The 23,960-nt window shown below is 43.6% G+C and overlaps 2 protein-coding genes across 2 annotated transcripts in view; one reads left to right on the top strand and one right to left on the bottom strand.

The window, feature by feature from the left end:
• The window catches only part of CFAP61 (cilia and flagella associated protein 61), a 250,975-nt gene that overhangs the window by 175,257 nt on the left and 51,758 nt on the right, over nt 1-23,960 (bottom strand). Inside the window, exons 8-11 of the mRNA XM_065892819.1 lie at nt 10,156-10,247; nt 4,363-4,437; nt 1,847-2,025; nt 258-297 (exon numbers count right to left, since the gene is read on the bottom strand). Of these exons, the coding sequence (XP_065748891.1) occupies nt 258-297; nt 1,847-2,025; nt 4,363-4,437; nt 10,156-10,247 (386 nt within the window). The remainder of the gene's footprint in view (nt 1-257; nt 298-1,846; nt 2,026-4,362; nt 4,438-10,155; nt 10,248-23,960) is intronic.
• On the top strand, nt 13,283-13,546 carry LOC136135189 (apoptosis inducing factor BLCAP-like). Its single transcript, XM_065893076.1, has one exon. The coding sequence runs from the start codon at nt 13,283-13,285 to the stop codon at nt 13,544-13,546; it is 264 nt and encodes an 87-aa protein (XP_065749148.1).

Below are 23,960 nucleotides of genomic sequence, written 5' to 3'. Positions count from 1 at the left end.
TCTCTAAAATAAATTATACATTGAAAGAAAACTATTACAACAGCATGACTGAAAAATTATTGAAAATGACAATCTTTTCTACTTTTAAGAGTTCAGGACATGTCATTCAACCTTTTTTTTCAGAACAGAGAAGTGGTTCCAACCTTAACATTCATAGTAGATTAAATGTTTGGACAATGAATATGGCATCCTACTATTTTATAATTTTTCTAGCTTATAAAATCAATTATATTACTCAAAATTCAACATGTACTTACAGGAAAAAGACTGAAAACAAAATTCATAAAGTCCAGTGACCTATAAACAAGACAGTAAAAACTGTCACTGACCTGCAAGCAAATGCAGCATCAGTGCATATTTAAAGAGACCTATGGCTCTCCCCGCTTAGGCAGTGATTAGCCAACCAGTAACCAGAATTTGTGTCTAACTGAATAGTAATCAGCTGCAGAAGGCATAAGCTTCAAATTGAAGTGTTTTTCTAGAACCAAAAGTACTATTATAGCAATTAAAAATCTCTACACATTCAAAAAGCAAGATAGTCATTCTGTGGACACGATCCCTCCCTTCCTTTTAGGAGGTGCTGCGGGGGAGATATGGGCATATTATAAGCTACTCTGATCTTTTTCTCTTTTATATGCAAAAGATTTTCTGACCAGCCGCAGGTGTATATTTATAGGCGAACCATAATGGGTCATCAAATTTTTGTTTGAAAATTCAAAAAGCACAATCTTATCCGAATGCACAGGGGGAAATAAATATACACGACAGATCTAGAAGGGTTTACAGGCTTTTTAGATGTCTACAATATAATTAGAATAAAAAGATTTCCCTTTTCAACCTTTCAATTGAATTTCAATTCCAAAGAAATTGAAAACTTGAAAGGAAAAAAGTCCAAGAAAAGCATGGTTCTAAGGAAAGCTAGGAGACCGGGAATGTGATTAAATACATCCTCTAAAACGGATGTGTCCAGCGGTGCTCTTGGTCATCTTAAAGATAGTCTGGAACCTTCCAGTCTATCAAAATGGGCCAGTCTTTCCTTTTCAACATTGTTCTGTGGACGGAATGGTGAACTATGTGGGCATCCCAAAGGGGCTGTGGAATCTAGGCACCGAGGGCAGGGGTCCAATCCAGACTACAGGGCACAGCGAGCACTGAATACGGGGTTGTTCTGGAGGGACAGGAAGCCTCGTCTGCCCGGGACCAGGCCTCCTACCTCTGGCAGCTGCCCTGGATTGTTGATGGGTGTCCTGCTAACACCCCTCTCAGATTGAGACTCCAGCCCCGATTCAGTGGGGAGCACAGAGCAAGGGACAAAGCCATCATCATGGCCTGGCCTGGCCCCCCACCGTCAGCTCAGGAATAGGGTAGAGGGTAGAGTGAGAAGCCTGGCCTGTGACTGGGGTATCTAGTAAGTCCTAGATCAAGCCACATTGAAAATCGGTCCCACCACTGGATTATCCTTTCTTACGTGAGGCAATTATTCCATTTTTCCAAAGCCAGTTTCAACTGGATTTTCTATTGCTTGCAACTAAAAGACTCCAGACAAGCAGCAACCTAAACCCAAAGTCCCCCCAAAATGCAAACTCTAGAGAATGGGGAACAGCATGTGGCTAAGGAAGGGATGACTTTCCAGACCCTGGGCAGCCCAGTTCTGTGGGTCTGACCCAAAGTTTATGGGCTGGAGTCTGGAAGTGGGGCTCAGGAATCTGTGGTTTTTAAAAACTCCCCAGAAATGAGGATGGGCAGCCAGGCTTGGAAACCCCTGGCTCTGCAAGATTCAAGTGTTGGGCCACCAAGGCCAGGAGAAGGTCTTCGCGCAGCAGACACACTGGGGACCAGCGCTTACCTTGCTTCGTGCTTCTCGTCAATACAAAACAGCTGGATGCAGAAGGCAGTGGGGGCACCCTTGTAGATGGGGCGGAAGTTGCTGGTCTCTTCGGGCAGAGAGATGGATGCTGAGCTCGTGTTGCTGATGCAGTAATCCGTGTAATCCACACTGTCCTCTTGACTGAGTTTTTCTGTGTCCTACAGCAAGGAGAGAGGAGGAACTGAACTGGGAATCCTATTTATTTTCTACCATTTAATGGGCTAGTGGCTGTCTCGTCTCCACAGGACACCGTTCCCAGGACAGATGCGACTGGCTCACCTGAAACAAACCGCCCCGAGCCAGGAAGGAGGTGTTCTTAGTGAGATTTCAAAATTGTTGAGGATGGAAACAAGTTCTCGCGTGAAGGTCAGAAAACGAACGGTCTCAGTTGGTCTTTGATACAGGATCCATATTTTAACTGCATCACTGGATAGAGGTTAGAGCATGGGACTACTACATGCGTATTAATTCCATATAAGCAAAACACCTCTGTCCCCAGTTTTCCTTGTGATTTTGTGCTACAAGAATTTTTGGATCTTGGGACTGTTCAGGTGGTTTGCTAGTGAGGGGGAGCCCCGGGAGCCAATTGCCCGGAGCCACCTGGAGAGTTAGTGCTGAGTCCTGTCAGGTCTCATTCATCGAAGGAGGTGTTACAGCTCAGTGAGAGGAACATGATTCACTCCGAGATCCTCTCGGAGTTCTTTGAAATTGAAGTAATGCGTGCGTATGGTAAAAAGTAAACTAATATTAGCATTAAAAGGTTATAAAGAAAGTCAGGAGCCTCCTACTCCCCCATTGACGAGCATTTTCAACTTTTTCCTTTCTTTTGGCCTTTACCTCTATATTTCTGAATACTATTATGCTGGTTTCTGTATTTGGAGAACAGGGCGGGAGGACAGGGCAGGGGCTCCTCCATGTGAAATGGAGAATCCCACTGATCCGCCTATTCTCTGTCTTTTCCCCATCACACAGCCTCGCACCGTGCACTGGATTTGGCGCTGCTTCTGCTCGACCCTTCAGAGAACGATCACCTGGTCCTTTCACTTGGGGGGTAGTTGACAAGCTAAGTGTCCTCTGCAGGGAATCTATTGTCCCCAACACCGCCTGGCAGACTGTCACACAGAGCCCTCGCCCCGCCTTCTGCAGAAGCCCCAGGGCCCGGGCTCTTTGTGGGCACACGTGGAGAATCCCTCCTCATCACGGTGCCCGGCCTCCACCTTCCCCAGCTGTGAAGAGCCAGTGCAGACCCCGCCATCGATTTCCTTCTTTCTAAACACCTTTAAAGTGCTCGTGTTCCAATATCTCCTCTCCCAGTCTTCTTGTCTGTGTGGATTTGTGCCCTTATTCTTCCCTTACGGTTATTTCAGTGGTTTTTTCCAGAAGCGAGAGGAGATAAACATGGGAAATCAATCCTCCTTGTTGACCCGGATACCCTCTGGGATGCCAGTGCATCTAATGCAGAATGGACCACCCTGACCCCCTCCACATCCTCCTTTGGGTCCCTAAAGAAATGGCTACCCTCTTAGAAATACTGGAGAGAGATTGTTCCCCTCTGCTGCGTGCCCTGCTCCCTCCTCCCTGGGGCACAAGGAGTGGACACCCTAACGTAGGTTCCCCAGAAGCAAAAGGAGCTAAGTTCACGCAGGGAGCGATGCCAGGAAATTCTGCGAGGCAAGTGGGTGAGTGAGGAGGGAAGAGAAGGACCCCAACGCGGCACAATGAACAAGTGGGTTACTTGTCAATCCCGCCAAGACCTCGGGGAGATGTGGAGAGCACCCCTGGGAGCTGTCCTACCCAAAAGGCAGGAGAGCTGGGGGCTGATTCTCCAACTGCCCCCGGAGGTGGCGATCTGCCTGCAGGAACAGCCCCAGGGAAAGAGCAGGTACTGAAGCCCCCATTCTCAGGGTGCTGAGGGGTGAGCAGTGCCAGAGGAGCTGGTAGGGGACCTGCAGCACATGCCAACGTGAGGCTCGGAAAGTGGACCTGTGCCCGCCTGGGGCCCACTCCTTCCAGAAGCACGTCCCGCTCCTGGCAGCTGGTGGAAGATGCTACCACCCCTTGGCCTGAATCTGTAACAGGAGGAAGCAGTTCCTGGAACCAGAGATGCGTGTGAATGACACATCAGACACATAAGTGTGTACATGAACGTACTCTACATAGAGCAGTAGAAAACTCTTACAGACGTTTGCCCCTCCAAAATGTTTTCTCTCTAGACAATGGGAAGAACAGAAAGATTCTATTTACTGAAATGGTTGCAAATTATTGATGTAGAAAGTGTAACTGCTAGGACCAAGCTGTGCAAGGGATATAGAATAAAGGTCTAATGACAGTGGAGTGAGAGTTCACCGAGGGAGGCTTTGTGGAGCAGGTCCTGAGTAAGGAGGCGACTCTGAACTGGGAAAGAAGGCGGGAGGCCTGGCGAGGAAAGTGCAGGAAGACGCAGGTGGAGAGGAGTGAGCCGCACTGGCCCCCTGAAGGGCCCTCGCAAGCCCTACCTCCGCTTCACTAGTGTTTCCACTTTGGACTGGTGATAAAGCTTCCTCCATTGCAGCTTCTTCTGTGCTTTCTCTCTGCAAAAGACAAAGGCAAGACATGAGAATAAATCAACACCCGCAGTGGTTCAGAGCTCGAGCTCTGTATGAGCTGCCTGGGTCAGATCCTGGCCTCCCTTCCTACAGGGCATGTGGCGTTGGGAAAGTGAGGGATCCCCCAGTTTCCTCATCTGTACAAAGGGGCTAAGAGCAGCACCTACCTCATAAGGTTGTCCTGAGGATAAAATAAGGACAGGTGGATGGAGAGATGCTTAGCATCTTCTGACTCTCTGTAGATGTTAGTTATTCCTCCTTTATTCTTATTCTTCTGTGTAACTTAAAAGATGCACTAGGGCTTTTTAAAAAACTGCTTTATTGAGGTATAATTGACATACAGTAAACAGCATATATTTAAAGTGTAGCTTTTGAAAAGTTTTGACCTATAGGTACCTATAAAAATATCACCACGATAAAAATAATGAACATATACATCACTCCCCAAAGCTTCTGTGTTTCTGTATGGCTCTTCCTCCCACCCGGGGCCACTCTGCCAACCACAGGCAAACAATGATCTGCTCTTTGTCACTGTAGATTATATGCTGAGTATCTAGAAAGATCTAGATCTTTCTAGATCTAGAAATAGAAAGATAAATAGAAAGATCTATTTCTGGATCTTCTATTCTGTTCCGTTCATCTATTTGTTGACCTTGACATCATTACCACACTGTCCGTTACAAAAACCTTATAATAAATCTTAGAGTCAGTAGCATTAGACCTACAACCTTGTTCTCTTTCCATAGTTTCTTTGTGCTAGGTCCTTCCCACTTCCTCATGAATTTTGAAATCACTTTTTCAATTTCTCTAAAAATTCCTCCTGAAATTTTGACTGGTATTTCATTGATCAATCAACAACTTGACAATATCGAGTCCTCGAAATTATGTACAGGGGATATCTCTCCATTTATTTAGGTCTTATTTCATTTCTCTCAGAAATGTTTTGTAGTTTTTAGCATACACAAAATACTTAAATCTGACAACATCTTTTGTCAGATTTAAGTATTCTGTGTATTTGTACTGTTGTAAATGGTAGTTATTTAAATTTCTGATTGTTCATTGCCATTATACAGAGATAAAATTGAACTTTGCATGTTAATTTTGTGTATATTCTTTTGATTCTTTTCTTGTCTTTTTTCACTGGCTTGAACCGCCAGAATAATTCTGAATAGAAGTGGTGAGAACTGACATTCTTGTCTTGTTTCTGACCTTGGCGGAAAAGCACTCAGTCTTTTACCAAGGATGATGTTAGCTATAGGTTTTTCAACAATAACCTCTATCAAATTGAAGAAGTTCTCTTCTACTCCTAATTTTCTGAGAGTTTTTATGAGGAATGAATGTGAATTTTCAGATACCTTTCCTGCATTTATGAGATAAACATATAAGTACTCTTTTTTAGAATGTTAATATGGTGAATTACATTGATTTTCTTAAGTTAAACCAACCTTGCATTCTCGGAATAAAGCCTACTTGATCATGACATTGTCCTTTTAATATATTGGTTCAATTTATTAAAGGTTTTATTTGAATTTTTCCATCGATGTTTATGGGAGCTGTTGATTTGAAGTTTTATTTCCCTGTGATGTCTTTTGTTGGGGATGAACATACTTTAGATGACCTGAATCCTTTTAAATTTATTCAGACTTCTTTTCTAGCTTGAAATATGATCTAACTTGGTAACTATTCCATGTGGATGTGGGAAGGTGTATTCTGCCGTTGTTGGGTAGAGTTAGGTCAAATTGGTCAATAGTATTCTTAAAATCTTCTACATTCTTACTGATTTACTGTCTTCTCGTTCTATCAATGATTAAGGGAGGGATATTGAAATCTCCAAATATAGTTGTTTATTTATTTATTTATTTGTCTTTGCAGTTCTATCAATTTTTGCTTCATGTGTTTTGAAGTTCTACTATTAGGTGCATAAATATTTAGGATTGTTATGTCCTCTTGACCTTTGTTATCCCTGGTAATATTCCCTTTTCTGAAATCCACTTTGTGAAATGACTAAAGCTACTCCAGCTTTCTTTTGATTAGTGTTACCACGATGTATCTATTTGCATGTTTTTCATTTGAACCTATTGTATCTACTCAAAGTGCATTTTTTTTTTTTGTAATTCACATGTAATTGTTTTGCTCCTTAATCCAATCTATATCTGATTTATACATTCTTTAATTGGGATATTTGGACCATTTTACATTTAATGTAATTAGTGATGTGGTTAGGTTTAAGTCTGTTATCTTGCTGTTTGTTTTCTATTTGTCCTATCTGTTCTTTATCCCCCTTTTCCTCTCTTTTTGCCTTCTTTTGGAATCACTGTATATTTTTGATTCCACTTCACCTCTTTGTAGGCTTATTAGATATAACTTTCTGAACTTGATTTGTAACTTTCGTGTTCTTTTAGTTTATAGTATATATCTTTAAGTCTATCTTCAGGTGATATAATATCACTTCAGGTGTAGTATAAGGACCCTAAAATAGGGTTCTTACATTGTGCCCTCTGGCCTTTGTGCTGTTCTTGTCAGATGTTTTTACACATGTTGAAAGCTCCACACTATGTTGTTTTTATTTTATTTAGGCCGTCAACTATCTTTTAAAGAGATATAAATAATAAAAGCAAAATCTTACACATTTACCCATTTAGTAACCATTTCCAGTGTTCATCGCCCTCTGTGTAGATCCAGATTTCCAACTGGCATCATTTTCCAAAGGACTTCCTTTCACATTTCTTGTAGTTGGGTCTACTGGTAATGAATTCTTTCCCCTTTTCTGTGTAGGCAGAGTCTTTATTTCACTTTTATTTTTGAAAGATATTCAATGGGTGTAAAATTCTCGGTTGACAGTTTATTTTCTTCCAGTTCCTTAAAGATGTGACTCCACCGTCTTTTTTGCTCACATTGTTTCCAACAAGAAATCTGCTGCCATCCGTATCTTTGGGCCTCTGTTCCCAACTTGTCCTTTTTTTTTCTCCCTCTGGGTACTTTTAAGATTTTCTTTTTATGACTGGTTTTCCACTATTTGATTATGATGGGCTTTGGTATAGTTTTCTTCATGTTTCTTGTGCTTGTTATTGGTTAAGCTTGTGTCTGTGGGTTTACTGTTTTCATAAAATTTGGAATTTTTAAGTCATTATTTTTTCAAATATTTTTTTCTGTTCCAACCTCTTTCTCCTCTTCTTTATGAATTCCAATTACACACATATTAGGTACTTAAAGTTATCCCACAGCTCACTGATACATTGATTTTTTTTTTAATTCTCATTTCTGTTTCACTAATCCCTTTCTCTGCAATGTCTAATCTGTGGTTAATCCTTCCAGTGTATTTTTCATCTCATGAATTGTAGTTTTAATCTCTAGGAGGTTTATTTGGGGTGTTTTTACAGGCATACGTTGGAGGTATTGCAGGTTCATATTCCAGGTTCATTCACCACAATAAAGTGAATATTGCAATAAAGCAAGTCATGTGAATTTTTGGTTTCCCAGTACATATAAAAGTTATGTTATACTATACTGTAGGACATTAAGTGTGCAAAAGCATTATGTCTTTAAGAAAAAAAAATTCCAAACATTGTGATTTAATCTACTTGGGTGCTGGATAATTTTGTATTCCTACAAATATTCTTGAACTTTGTTCTGGGACTCAAATTACTTGGAAGCAGTTTGTTGCTTTTGGATCTTGCTCTAAAGATTTGTTAGATAGGACTGGAGCAGTGCTCTCTCCAGAGCTAATTATTCCTCGCTACTGATGCAGTACCCTTCTGTGCGTTCTCCCAATGCCTTGTGAGTCACAGGGCTCCGTGGTCTGGCTGACGGCACACGCACTACCCCCAGCCTTGTATGAGTACCGGGCACTGTTAATGCTAAGCCTTTTAGGAAGTTCTTCCCTCAGCCTGGTCTTCAGTAGTTTTGAAGATCAGGCTGATGTGCACGTGCACATCGGTACTCAGCGGAACACCCAAGAGTGACCCTCGCTGGCGTCAACCATCTCTCTGTACAGCTCTCTCCTCTCTGGTACTCTGTCCTGCAAAACTTAGTGGCTTTAGTCTCCGTGGACATACCACTTGGCTTCTGTGGTTCCTCCTGCCCTGTGCCGTGGTCAGGGACTCTCTCAAAGGAGGAGGCCACGATGTTTGGAGGGCTTACCTGGCTTGTTTCTCACCTCCCGGGCATCACTCTCCTTTGTTACCTGATGAGCAGTGTCTTAAAAACTTATTTCATATGCTTTGGCCATTTTTTTGTTTTCTTCAGGCAGGAAAGTAAATCTAGCCATCTTTGCCAGAAGCAGAAATCCCTCGCGCTAAGTTCTTTCTATTAATTCCATTCATCAGCTTCATTTCCCGCAATCTAGTCCATGCCAAACCACCTTCTTTAAAAGCTTCAGGTGTCCCTTGTGCCCTCTTCTGGGATGTTTTCCACCCTCATTTCCACATACTGAATTAGGAGGCTTTCCTCTTCCCACCGTGCACCACCTCCTGAAGGTTGTGGCTGTGTTTTGGTCTCGCGAGCACCCTCAGCACCTAGCAGAGAGCCTGGCCATTGTGAGCGTCCAACCTCTGTGCAGAGAATAAATCAGCCCTCGAAATACAACAGCCACCCAGCTACAGGTTGGGTCCTTTTGTGGTTTGGGGTATAAGAAGGCATTTTCCATAGAGACAATGTGAAAATGCAGCAGGAAGAGCCATGTGGCCTAATGCTAAGATAAAGGTGTTCCCTGACTCCTCTTCTTCCCAAGATCTTCTTTGCATGAGCTGATGGGCAGGGGGAATGTTATTTTGTCCAAGATTGGAAAGGAGAAAAAAAGAGAGCTGGGGGCTGGAGTCCAAGAAGCAATGGCACTGCACCAGCCCCTGTCCTGGCCTCAGGTGGACGGAACAGTCAGGAGGACCAGAAGCAGAAGGGCCCATGCAGTGAAACGCGTGCTGGGACTCTTGGCCACACGCAGCGCTGATGCAGGGCCAGGCTGCCAACGGTGGCCTAGAGGTAAGCCCGATCATTCTCCCAGCCCCCTTGGTAAGGCCGGTTCCAGAGGACACAAGGGACATGACCTGAGGTCCTGCAGGTGCAGGTGAGGACCCAGAGCCCAGTCAATATGGGCGTTTGTATTTCTGTGAACCATCAGTGGTCAGAGGGTGGCAGAGATGGAACAATGGCTGGATCCCCGGGCCCATCCCACAAATCCTATGTCCTCTATTATATGGCTGACTGTGGCCTCCTTCAGTGGGGGTATGCCCCCCTTTAGGTCAGGGTGGCAGCACTCACAGAGCAGGAGGGTGTGAGGAGGGGCCCCTGCTGAAGCCAGGCTGGGCCAGTGGGCCAGAAGCAATCCAGGGAGCTGTGGCAGGTGGTTCTAGAGCCTGCAGGGCCCAGTGGGGCAGGAAGGAAAATGCTGCCTCATTTGAGTCTGTGGACAGGGTGAGCTTTCTAACAGCCTTTAAGAGAGCTGCTTTATCCACATCAGCCTCCTGAAGCCAGTGGATGAGTGAGAAGGCAGGGGGAGAAGGGATGGGGCTCCATCCTGAGCTGGATTCTTGAGGGCGCTGAGAGGCTGATTTGTTACGAACACGCAGCCTGTTTCCTCCCCGCCCTTGTCCCCCAGATCTTAACGCCAGTGAGACCTTTCCCTTCTCGGGAGTGACTCCAGTGCCAGGAACACCACTGACCCCGACGGCACAAGCAGCACCAGCCTGGGGGGATGATCTCCGTTACCTGGATGCTCTCCCCGGCCTCCGGGGAGACAGCTTCCTGCGGCTCCTTGACTATTTGCTGGCATTCCTGGCTGCTGCTCCTGAGCTCGGCGCCTTCCAGAGAAAAAGGGACAAGAGGATAGAAAAGAGATGGTAAGTATCTGCAGAGCACAGGAAATTGGAGGCAGCGTGGTCATGTGTTTCTAAGCTGCAGCATATCTGAAGGATTACATTGCTGAGGGCAGAGCCACGAGGTGGGGAGAACAGGGTCTTCGCAGCCCACTCGGATTCTGACCTCTCTGTGCCTCCATCCGCACAGGATGGGGGTCCAGTGATACCTGGCCCGAGGGAGCTGTGGACATAAACCGAGGCCAGGATGGGACTGGGCTGGGCTGCCCCCCAGGAGGCCCTCGAACCTGCCAGAGACCGAGCTCCGTGATCCTTTCATGGGAGCCCCTTTCAAGTTTGTAAACAACTGATTATCAACCTCCTGGATGGCAGGCTTTGAAATGATTTTAAGGCAGAATATGGAAAAGACCACAGTCGGCTATGCCAGTGCTCTCAGAACAGAGATTAGCACAAGGGCTGCTTTCCCCGTGCTGGGAAATACTGTGAACAGGCATCTGACAGAGGCCACGATGTTAACTTTTCTACTTTCTAAGCAAGACCTGGAGCTAACTTTGCATTATTGTTTTAATATGTTCTGGAAAGTCAATAATCGGGGTAGTGTTCATATATTTACCATTCACCAAAAACTAGAGTAGAAAAAACTTCTTTCCCATTTTGTCTGAAAAGTTCTTTTGCCCCTCCTTTTCTTCCTTCTCCTTCTGCTGTCTTTTCTTTTCCTTGTTCCTGTCTGTCTTTCTCCCCACCACCCCCCCCTCCTCTTCCACTGTCTCACTCCCTCCCTCCCACCCTACCCCGCTCTCTCGCCACCCCCGGCCCCTCCTCTCTTGTTCGCTCTGTGTCTGCTCCACTGGGGGACTCTTAGCCCTCACACCTGCTTGCAGCCTTTCGGCCTTAGCTCAGAGCAGCCCTAGGATGCTCTTGCCCAGGGGCTGCCCCTCCTCAGTATTGTCCGCACATACACAGGAGGGACCCAGGACCTGCTGGAGGCCCCAGATACTGGGCTGCCAGCGTGGCCTGCTGCCCTGTCTTCTTGTTTCTGAGCATCACAGCAGACGCGGTGGCGTCAGAGGCAGCCTATCCTCTCCGCATCCTCCTTTCCCACTGCATTCGTTCCTGCAGCAACAGCCAGTGCAACGGCCCCTGCAGACGCCTCTCAACCCCAAATTCCCACTTACTCATGCCCTATACCTGCTTCTGGAAAAGATGCAGGCAAATGAAGTAGAATGAAATTCTAAGAGAAGAATCAGAGGCTCAGGGAGGTGTAAAGGGCAGAGACGAAGAGGCATATAACGTTGAAGGTACAATGAGAGAATGGCACCCCAGCAGAGCAAGTAGCTCTTCTGGATGGAGAGCAAATGACATGAGAGGGGAAAAAGAACTCAGAATCGCTCTTCTGAAGAAAGACACTTCGGGGAGAATGAAACCTAGCGAGTCTCTAGAACCTGGATACGTCCTGCTCCCTGAAAAACTTTCCAGATCGTTTGTACAGTGTTTCCAGTGTTCTCACAACAGCAAGCCTAGAGTGCTTTTCAGGTTAATTCAGCTTGTTATTAAGATACAACATGTAGGGCTTCCCTGGTGGCACAGTGGTTGAGAGTCCGCCTGCCGATGCAGGGGACACAGGTTCATGCCCCGGTCTGGGAAGATCCAACATGCCGCAGAGCGGCTGGGCCCGTGAGCCATGGCCGCTGGGCCTGCGCGTCCGGAGCCTGTGCTCCGCAACAGGAGAGGCCACAACAGTGAGAGGCCCGCGTACCGCAAAAAAAAAAAGCAACAAACAGAGAAACAAAAAACTATTTAATCACATAATCCCAAAATAAAAATGGAGATATTTTCTTAAAAAAAAAGACATATTATAAAGCCATAGTTATTAAAACAGAGGGTTATTGGGAGTAGGAACAGAACAGAAAGCAATCCAGAAAAGAGCCAGGTAATTATGAAATGTTCATATATGTTAAAGGTAGCATTGGTGCGGGAAGAATAAACTGTACAATAAGTAGTGCTAACCATAAGGAAAACAATTCATTTGGGCCCCTATTTCATACAATACACAAAGATCATTTGCAGATATATTAACAGCTTAAAGTTTTTTAAATACTTTTAAATTATGAGAAGAAAATATAGGAGAACATCTCTATCTTGGGGGTGGATAAACCCTTCCTTAAAAATGTAGAAGGCAGAAGTCATAAAAAAAATATTGACATGCTAGACCCCATCAGAATTTAAAAGTTCTGTCTGTCAAAAGAACCCCCTATTTTTTAAATAAGTAGATACATGGAGAAGATATTTGCAATACACATGATAGACCAACAATTGAATTCTAGGGAAAGAGGAAAAAAACCACAATAGGCAGAGGAAATGAATGGACAGAAAATGCAAATGACCAATAAACACATAGAAAGTGTCCAACCCCAGTAATAGAGAAATGGAGTTAAAATAATATCTCCTTTCACAGCTATCATACTGGCAAAAGTTAAAAATGCTGACAACACTAAATCCTGGAAATCTAGGAGAGGCTCTGGAGGAAGTCCACTGCTATGGCCCAGGATTTCCAGGCCCAACAAGAACGATTCTGGGAATATAGCCTGTGGAAACTCTTGCAAGGGGCCCAGGGATACGTGTGCAAGGATATTTATTGCAGCACAGTTTGCAATAACAAAATAGTGGAAACAATTTAAATTTCCATCTAGGGACAAATGTGGCCCATTCCATACAGTGGAATCCTACCCAGAAGATAAAAGGAGGGTCGCAGCTTCCTGCGGTGTCGGAGGTGAGTTGAGGTGGAGGCAGGCTGCGGCTGCGAAGGCATCAGCGGTGGCGGCGGCGCCATGGCAGGACTCGCGGGATCCCTGCTGCCTTGGTGATCCTGGGCGGACAGCCAGAGACCACAGCAGCTCAGCTCCTGGAGAGCGAGGGTTGAAGAAAGCAGAGGGCAGCCGCCCGCGCCCACTGGCTCCCATTAGGTCGGTTCCTGCAGCGGTGCCCGGTGGCCTTGGCAAAGGCCCTGTCCAGCAGAGATCATGTATTGCCTCCAGTGGCTGCTGCCCATCTTCCTCATCCCCAAGCCCCTCAACCCCGCCCTGTGGTTCAGCCACTCCATATTCATGGGCTTCTACCTGCTCAGCTTCCTCCTGGAACGGAAGCCTTGCACAATTTGTGCCTTGGTTTTCCTGGCAGCCCTGTTCCTCATCTGCTATAGCTGCTGGGGAAACTGTTTCCTGTACCACTGCTCCGATTCCCCGCTTCCGGAATCGGCACGTGACCCCGGCGTTGTGGGCACCTAACAGCCAGCCCAGTTAGCTTTCCAAGGAAGCAGAAGATGGGAGGGGAGGCATTGACATAAGTCATAAAGCACTGGAGTTTCAAATCCCGCGGCCCTGCGGGTGCCACATTCCTGATGGCGCCTTTTTGGCCTGTGACGTTTTATCCTTATAATGTGAATAATAGCACTGACCGGTGCTTTTATCGTAGAGTCCCGTAGTCGTGGGTGGTCTTGTGGTTGTGTGTGTTCTGTCCCCAATCTTGGCCCCTGACTGGCAGGATGGCCACCCCCCTCGCCTCATTCCCACAAGGAGCCTGCACCCATCCTGGTCAACTGCCCCAGCATGATCCGGGCAGATAAAATGCCAGTCTCATTGTCACCTCTGTGACCCTTCCTTGTCAGAGTGTTACTGACTCCTCCGTCCCTCTCTTGGCTTCCTGTTAGTTCTCTTTAGCCCTTTCCTTTTCTGGGGAGCACCTGTCCAAGACAGGGCTCAGTTTTGCACTTATCTCGAATATAAAGAGATTGCTGATGCCCGAGAGCCTCGCTTTTTTATTCTTCTTCCCTGGCCGCCAGGCTAGACAGAATTGTGTCTTGACTGCTGTCCACAAATCTTCAGTATTTTCCCCACTTCATTTTGCAGGAAGAAGTACCAGATACATGTTGCTCTTTCACCTGGGGGTCTGGGCTCTGGCTCAGCAGCCCAGCTTCGCTTCCTCTGCCCTTCCTCCTGCCTTTCTCAACTGTCGCAAGGCGGGGGCCTCATTTTGTCTCCCATGCATGCTCTGCAGGATTGATGTGTGGTGTGTTTACGTAGATCTAGCAGTCCCCAGCCGAGTGAACGGGAGAGTACTTGTGTGTTTCATAACAGCCACGATCCCGATAGGTGTTTGGATATTTTTTGGTGTGGTGTGCCGTGCATGTGCGTGTGTGTATACGTACGTGTACAAGTACATGTGTAAATCCTTTTTAAAGAAGCTTTATCGAACGTATTATGATTTTGAGGTGTAGCAATAGCTAGCTTGTAGGGGCCGCTACAGTTGGTATTTAGTATGGGGATTGCAGAGTGACCAGCACACTGGACTCCGAGGTGGTTCAGACGAGACAGAGGGGAACGGTGGCCATCGTCCTTGTGCCAGGAGCTTCTCCGGTCCTGCGCATATAGACTATAGTATACGTTACGAAGAATACACGGGAAGACTTCGTGACTGTCACTTGCTTTTTTCTTTTTCTGTGCTTCAGTACAAGTGTTGGCAAATGAGACTGTCTCCTGGCCCCTGCCCGCTGGGGATCAGCATGGTTGTCCTTCCAGTCTAAACCATCCATCTTTCTCTTGCCTGAAGGGGGAGGGAGGTGGGCCAGGCAGAGGACAGAACTGGAGGCAGTCCATCTATGTAATGGGACTGCGGGGCCACACTTGTGGAACCTTTGGACTGCTATTCTGGAGCTTTTATTTCTGGTGTGTTCATTGCACAGTGTTTGAAATGTTTAATAAACCTTTATAAACGTAAAAAAAAAAAAAGGAGGGTCACAGACCTACGCTTATCAACGTTATTAGATCTCAAAGAGCTGAGTGAAGAAGCAAATTTCAGAACGTCCCATACCCAAAAGGTGCCATTTATGTAAAAAATACTGCCACGGTCTTCCCTGGTGGCACAGTGGTTGAGAATCCACCTGCCAATGCAGGGGACACGGGTTCGATCCCTGGTCCGGGAAGATCCCACATGCCGTGGAGCAACTAAGCCCGTGCACCACAACTACTGAGCCTGTGCTCTAGAGCCCACGAGCCACAACGGCTGAGCCCACGTGCTGCAACTACTGAAAGCCCACGCGCCTAGAGCCCGTGCTCCGCAACAAGAGAAGCCACTGCAATGAGAAGCCCACGCATCACATGGAAGAGTAGCCCCTGCTTGCTGCAAATAGAGAACGCATGTGCACAGCAACGAAGACACAACGCAGCCAAAATAAATAAATAAATAAAATTAATTTTAAAAACAAAAACACTGCCACAAGATGGTAGCGGTTTTTTCTGTGAATACGTGCATAAAAAGAGGTCTGGATGGATGCATGCTAACAACAATGGCCACTTCTGGGGATGAGAGAGAGAACCAGGCTTGGCCACTGACCAAAGGGAATTCAACTTTTACTGCATTACCCTAACTTTTTAAAGGAGGACAGTTTCGTGTATTATTAACACAATTAAGATTCCCCCCAAAATGTCTAATTATAAAAGTAAATTTCTATCTTCAGAATATTACAAAATGGTCATTTTGTTTAGTATTTTAATATTATGATTTCAGAAAAGACTGACAAATGAATTTAAGCCACTCAGCTCTAAGAAGAGGGAAGATTAGAGGTTCGCGTTAAATCATTCATTCGACTGAAGTTCAGTGGAGAACGGGGAGTTGAGGGCACTCTAGAGGTACTGCGAAGTACATAATGAATCAGATGTAGTCCTTACTCTAAGAGGCTCACAAGTAATTAGGGTGTGAGTGCACCCCCCAACCCCCCCCACACCTCTAATGATCTTGCAGTGTGAAAGTTGCTAAAGCAGAGGTATGAACAAAGCACAGTGCGTGTTCACTTATTTATTCATTCTTTCATTTAAAAATTTATATTTTACACCTACCATCTGGTAGACATTAACACACTAGACGTTGAAGATTCAGCAACGAACAAGACTAACTTGCACTCCCAAAGCAAGTCAGTGAGAGAAGGAGGAAACATTAAGCTCTGCTAGATGCAGAAAATAAGAGCACGGGAGCTGCTTCAAGGTTGAGTGGTCAGAGACGTCCCTCTGGACATTTAAGCTGAGATCTGAAGGATAAGAAGTAGCCTCGAGACAGTAAGAGGATGGAAACAGTGAGCAGACAGTGCTATCAAGCATTTCTGCTGAAGAGTGGAGATGTCCTTATTTCCTGACCTGTTTCCTTCCTCGGTTTGCCTCTGACCCTTTGGTCTTCTTCGTAACTGTGCTAGTTTCCTGTGGCCACTGTAACAAATTACCACTCACTTGGTGGCTTAAAACAACAGAAATGTATACTCCCACAGTTCTGGAAGCCAGAAGTCCTAAATCAGTACAGTATCCCTGGGCAGAAATCAAGGAGTTGGCAGGGCCAGGCTCCTTCTGTCTTGGATAATTTCATCTCAAGATCCTTCATCACACTTACAAAGACCTTTTACCAAAACTAAGGTAACATTTACACGTTCCAGGGATTGGGATGTGAACATCTTTCGGGAAGTCACGTTTCAGCCTAACCTCGGGAGTATCCACCCAAGTGCTTCCTAGGAAGGTAAACTCAACTTGTCTGAATCTGAAGTCAGAGCACCTCCACCAAATGATTCACTCACTCTTCTTATTCGCGTCTTGCAAAACGGCTCCACCATCCACCTAGTTTCTGAAGTCACCCTTAAGGTTTCCCTCTTCCACAGTCTTCCTTCCCCATATGCAGTAAAACATCAAGTTCCATTAAGTCTCCAAAATATCTCCCAGGTTCTTCCACAGTCACGCTTCTGGTTCAGCCCCTCATCTCTTTCCAGCACAGTCCAGTGGCCCTTGGAAAGTCTTCCTAGAAACTAGAAGTTGACGGTTATCGCTTTCTAGTTTAAGGTTCCTGATGGTTGCTCATTAGTTATGTTGTGATTAAACAGAATCTAGACTCTTTCGTGAGGGCTCATAAGACCTCAGCTGCCTCTCCTCCATCTCCTGTCCTGCTTCCTATTTCCCGCCACCCCCTCACTTCCCTCTTCAGCAACGCTGAGCTGGTGCTTTCCCCTCATACGCCCTGGTCTCTAACACCTCCTTATTTTGCACATGCACATTGTTTTCCCTCTGCCAGGAAAATCTTTACGAAAGCTCCAATTTGTTTTTGAAGTTTTGACTCAAAAGCTTTCTTTTCTATGAAGTCTATGTTAATGTTCCCAAGATGACTTAGGTACAACTCTGCTGTGGTCCCACCACCATTTTCTATCCTTCAAAACAAATCTCTGATTATAAATTCATTTGTCTTGTATGTTTTTCCTGTCATTAGACCATGCAAGGCTCACCAGGTGCTAGACCAGGCTCCCAAAGGCTAGTATATGGGATGTATTAGCTGAATGAACAGCAAGAGGCTGATGATGAAGTCTACACTGATACAAAGGAAAACACTCGCAGGCCGCGTGAAAGCAGGACAATGAGCTTTTCCATATTGTTCAAGGAAACTCCTCCCTCCTGGACTGCAGTGCAGACTCCAAGCCATAGAGTATGGTGAACTTGAGCTCAGTGCCGTGGTAATTCCCAGATCACTGTCCTGACATGAGACTGTAGGTTTTATCCTCCAACAGGCTAAACTGGAGTTTGTGTCTCCTGAGGACAGGAGAAAGGAGGCCATGACAAAAATCACCAGCATTATTCTTTTTTTGGGAACATGGGTTGTAATCGTGATGCTGACTTTTCAGCCTCACTTTGTTTAGGCCCTTTGTCATGTAGTGGCCTCCACCCCAATTCTGGGCTCAGCCTGGGACCTGCTTTGGGTAAGTGACATGTGTTAGCTCTAAGCCTAGACCTCAAGAGGCCTTGTGTATTTCCACTTGGTCTCTTGCAGCTGTGCCGTCACCATGAGAACATGCCCCATCCAGCCTGCTACGGGACGAGAGGCACACAGGGCAGAGCCAAGGCCAGCCTAGATCTGCCAAGAGAAAACTGACCCCAAGACACGTGAGAAGACCCAGCCAAGATCAGCAGAGCTGCCTAGCTGACCCCAGCTGCATGAGCAAAACACACTTATTGTGGGATGCCACTGTGGTTTTGCAGTTGTTTGTTAGCAGCACTATTGTGGTAATGGACTACTGATGCAGTGACAAAATATAACAGTGAGAATCAAGTAAATACTGAAGCTGGTTCTTTGGAAAATACCAATTAAATTGACACTGGTGAGACTAATGGAAAAAAAAGACACAAATACAAAATACCAGGAATAAAACACAGAAACATAGGGGACATCTATAAAGTAAGACGGTAGATATAAACCCATAAGAACATTAAATGTAAATGAATGAAATACTATAATTAAAAGACAACAGTTGTCACACTAGATAAAAATAACAACAACCAAACTTATGCTGTTTATAAGAGACACATTTAACATGTAAGGAAATAGGAAGGATGAAAATAAAAGAGTGGATAGGGATATAACATGCAAATATGAATCAAAGAAAGCAGGTGTGGCCATATTAAAATCAGAAAAAGTAGGCTTTAAGGCAAAAAATTTTCACTAGAGATAAAGAAGGACACTTCATAACTGATTTATTTTAAGTTCAGGGAAGACATAATGACTTAAAAATTATGCACCTAATAACATAGACTCAAAATACATAATTAAAAATTATAGACTATGAATGGAAATTGGTACATCCACAGTCAAAGCAGGAGACTTTAACAGACCTCTCATGAATTGATGAAACAACTGATGAAGTCAAAAGGATAAGATATTTGACATTATTATCAAACGTGACTGATTCATATAGAACCCTGCACCTAACAACTAGAGGATATACACTTTTTTCATGGACTCCAGGAACATTTACCAAAATTGACCATATGCTGAACAATTAAAGGGTCAAAATCACACAGAGTAGGTTCTCTGACTTTAGTGCAATTAAGCTAAAAGCTAGTGATAAAAAGATAACGAGACTATCCAAATAGACAGAGAAAACGTGGTATGTACAAACAATGGAATATTAATCAGCCTTAAAGAGAAGGAACTCCTGCAACATGTGACGATATGGATAAACCTTGAACATATTACGCTAGGTGAAACAAGTCAGTCACAGGAGGGCAAATACTACATGATTTCACCTATATGTGGTATCTAAAAGTCAAACCCATAGAAGCAGCACAATGGTAGTTGCCAGGGGTTGGAGGGAGGGGGAAATAAGGAGATGCTATCCAAAAGTGTAAAGTTTCAGTAACGCAAGATGAATAAGTTCTAGATCTGCTGAAAACACTGTGACTGTAGTTAACAAAAATCCAGTATACACTTAAAAATTTAAGAAAGTAATTCTCATGTTAGGTGTTCTTACCATAATAAAAATTTTTTTAAAAAAGATAAATAGGCTATCCCCATATGTTTGGGAGTAAATATTCTTTTAAATAACTTATGAGCCAAAGAATAAATAAAATGAAATTTCAAAAATATTGATAATGAGTACATTATAAAACAAAACTTGTAAGGTGCAGCTAAACCCAAGCATAGAGGAGTACTTATAGTTTAAACACTCATTTTAGAAAAGAACAACAATGGAAAATCAATGAGGGGACTTCCCTGGTGGCGCAGTGGTTAAGAATCCACCTGCGAATGCAGGGGACACAGGTTTGAGCCCTGGTCCAGGAAGATCTCACATGCTGCGGAGCAACGAAGCCCGTGTGCCACAACTACTGAGTCTGCGCTCTAGAGCCTCCGAGCCACAACTACTGAGACCACACACCACAACTGCTGAAGCCCGCATGCCTAGAGTCCATGCTCCGTAACAAGCCACCACAATGAGAAACCAGCGCACTGCAACGAAGAGTAGCCCCTGCCTTTCACAACAAAAACCCAACTCAGCCAAAAATAAATAAATTAAATAAATTAATTAAAAAAAAAAAAGTAGTGAAGAATCCCAAAAATCAACCCACAAACACAATATGGGCAATTGATTTACGCAAAGGTGGCACTATAACGAGGGAAATGATGACCTTTTCAGTAAATGGTGCTTGGTCAATTGGATATCCATACTTTTTAAATGAAACAATTCCTCTGCCACAGCACGCATGAAAATCGATACCGTGTGGGTGGTAGATCTAAATGTGAAAGGCACCCCAACATGAAGTGGGGAATTGAGCAAAGTCATCTAGGACCCATTCTTCATTACCACACCCCAAGACTGTCTACAATCCGAGTTATGCTAAATTAAGTAATAAACACTTACCAAACCTAAATCATTTCTAAAGAAGATAAAACATTCACTACTAAGTTTAAATACTTTTGGTTTCTTTTTTTTTTTTTTTACAGAGGGGTTAAAGATATTTGGCTCTGTTAATGAAGCTATTTGGATATGCCACGTCAAAAATTGTGCTGTAAAGAAGCATATACCTCTAAAAATTATGAAATTTGCTAGTCTGCTAGGAAATGCTAGTATATGACAGACAATCCACAATTGTCTACTTCCTCATTTTCTCTGTAAAATGAAGGCTATAATGGTTAAAAATTATAATCAACATATATAATTGAAATTACTAGAAATATTAAGGATAAAGGGAAACAATTTTGTATGAAAAATACGCAAGGAATGTAGAATGTGTTTTTGTTAAGGTAAAAAGAAAGAAATTGACTCATTTCAGGATAAAAAAGGGAAGGAATAGGACAAAACCTGAATGATACAGAAAGTTGTAGAAGGTTTATGGAAAGAAATTTTATGTTAAGTGGTTGGTCAAAGCTGGTAAAGTTTGGACGGATTTACATATAAGGTTTCTTTTTTTAATAAGCTTTTAGTATCAATAACACTTGAATGCAAAACTAGAGTTTGGCTTTTCCTCTATTAAAACAACAAAGTTTTCTTGGGTTATTGGTCTACTATAATGAGACATCACAAAGGTTTTTATTTACCTTTTAAGTAATCTGCCTAGGAAACGAAGATTCTATGTCTTATTAGAATAATTTGCTGTGCTTTATGTGGACCTTTATTATGTCCTTGACTAAGAGAACTAAGTCTTCTTGCTTTTAAAAGAGCTAAGGTTTGTTTGTTTTTACAACCATGTCACCTCCTATAGTTACTTTTAGATTCTTTATTGTTACTTTGATTAAATAGGTAACTAGGTATTTTTTCATAGTGACTTGCGGTCCTATAAAATCAGGTGTTCAAACCTTTTAAGGTGTTTGACAACCTTTGGTATTTTGTCTTCCCCAAATCAAATCCTAAATAAAAGCTTGATCTTGAATTGATTTTCCAGAGAGCCCCCTTGGAAAATCTCAAAGGATTTGTTCTTTTAGCTTGTAAAAGAAAGATATCAGAAATTAATAGATGTGTGAAGACCTAAATGTAAGGCCAGACACTATCAAACTCTTAGAGGAAAACATAGGCAGAACACTCTATGAGACAAATCACAGCAAGATCCTTTTTGACCCACCTCCTAGAGAAATGGAAATAAAAACAAAAATAAACAAATGGGACCTAATGAAACTTAAAAGCTTTTGCACAGCAAAGGAAACCATAAACAAGATGAAAAGACAACCCTCAGAATGGGAGAAAATATTTGCAAATGAAGCAACTGACAAGGGATTAATCTCCAAAATTTATAAGCAGCTCATGCAGCTCAACATCAAAAAACAAACAACCCCATCCAAAAATGGGCAGAAGACCTAAATAGACATTTCACCAAGGAAGACATACAGATGGCCAAGAGACACATGAAAAGATGCTGAACATCACTAATTATTAGAGAAATGCAAATCAAAACTACAATGAGATATCATCTCACACCAGTCAGAATGGCCATCATCAAAAAATCTACAAACAATAAATGCTGGACAGGGTGTGGAGAAAAGGGAACCCTCTTGCACTGTTGGTGGGAATGTAAATTGATACAGCCACTATGGAGAACAGTATGGAGTTTCCTTAAAAAACTAAAAATAGAACTACCATACCACCCAGCAATCCCACTACTGGGCATATACCCTGAGAAAACCATAATTCAAAAAGAGACGTGTACCAAAATGTTCACTGCAGCTCTATTTACAATAGCCAGGACATGGAAGCAACCTAAGTGCCCATCAACAGATGAATGGATAAAGAAGATGTGGTACATATACACAATGGAATATTACTCAGCCATAAAAAGAAAAGAAATTGAGTTATTTGTAGTGAGGTGGATGGACCTAGAGTCTGTCTTACAGAGTGAAGTAAGTCAGAGAGAGAAAAACAAATACCATATGCTAACACATATATATGGAATCTAAAAAAAAAAAAAAAAAAGGTCATGAAAAACCTAGGGGCAAGATAGGAATAAAGACACAGACCTACTAGAGAATGGACTTGAGGATATGGGGAGGGGGAAGGGTAAGCTGGGACAAAGTGAGAGAGTGGCATGGACCTATATACACTACCAAACGTAAAATAGATAGCTAGTGGAAAGCAGTCGCATAGCACGGGGAGATCAGCTCGGCGCTTGGTGACCACCTATAGGGGTGGGATAGGGAGGGTGGGAGGGAGGGAGACGCAAGAGGGAAGAGATATGGGGACATATGTATATGTATAACTGATTCACTTTGTTATAAAGCAGAAACTAACACACCATTGTAAAGCAATTCTACTCCAATAAAGATGTTAAAAAAAAAAAGAGAACAGAATGAACATAACTATGGCACACCCATATGCTGCCACCAAACAAAATGAGGAAAAAAAAAAGAGATGTGTGGAGTTGCATGAAAAGCACTGTCAAACAGGAACAGATGTTTAACTTTCCCTAGGTTATATTTGTATGGGCAAGTGTTATTAATATAAATATTTCAGGAATTATATGAAGTGCCTAGAAATTTGTCAATGTCCTTGCAGTCCATATGTCCCAGTACTGCTTTGCCTGATATTAAATAAGAACAACATAATGTTACCAATATGCCAGTTATTATTTTAAAATGTAGTATGCCACAGAAACAACCACATTTCCTTGTCAACTGAGTAATTTTTAAATGAACTCTCATAAGATCTTCAGCCACAGCCATTTAAGTCTTTTGTCATCCACAAATAGTTATTGCTTTACTCTGATGCTTTCCTGAAAGCTCTTGCAATCAGCTACAAGCCAGAAGGTTTCTCTTCAACAAAAGGAACTGTCTTGGAGACCTAGGGTAAAGGAACTATGCAAGGTACTATGGAGGACAGGTTCTGGTGGCATTGTTTAAATAACTCTGAGATAATATCAGTGGACAGAGTAAGGATTTACAAAACTCTCATGAGGAAGTCGATGGGTTCATGGAACTGCAAACCCAAGATCAAGCAGGACAAGAATTAATTACATGGTACTAAATGAACTGATGAAGGATAATTAAGTTTTTGTTTAAAATTTTGTTCCTGGATTTGGGTACCTCCCTGGTGGTCCAGTGGTTAAGAATCTGCCTTCCAATGCAGGGGACGCGGGTTCGATCCCTGGTCCGGGAACTAAGACCCCACGTGCTGTAGGGCAACTAAGCCTGTGTGCTGTAACTACTGAGCCAGTGTGCTCTGGAGCCCGTGTGCCACAAGTAGAGAGTCCACGCGCCGCAATGAAAGACGCTGCATACCGCAACAGAGATCCTGAGTGCTGCAACTAAGACCTAATGCAGCCAAATAATAAAACAAAACACAAACAAACCAAAAAAAAAAAGAGAAGGCAGAGAAAGAGTGGAAGACAAGAAAAGAAACAAAGAACAAGAGCAATGAAT

This window comes from Phocoena phocoena, chromosome 15, assembly GCF_963924675.1.
Source record: "Phocoena phocoena chromosome 15, mPhoPho1.1, whole genome shotgun sequence".
NCBI classification, from domain to species: Eukaryota; Metazoa; Chordata; class Mammalia; order Artiodactyla; family Phocoenidae; genus Phocoena; species Phocoena phocoena.
The sequence above is the reverse complement of the archived record's forward strand: the minus strand, read 5'-3'. Positions and strand labels throughout refer to the sequence as shown.

Excerpts from the sequence above, each read along its gene's own strand:
- LOC136135189 (XM_065893076.1), top strand. The coding sequence starts at position 13,283 with ATGTATTGCCTCCAGTGGCTGCTGCCCATCTTCCTCATCCCCAAGCCC.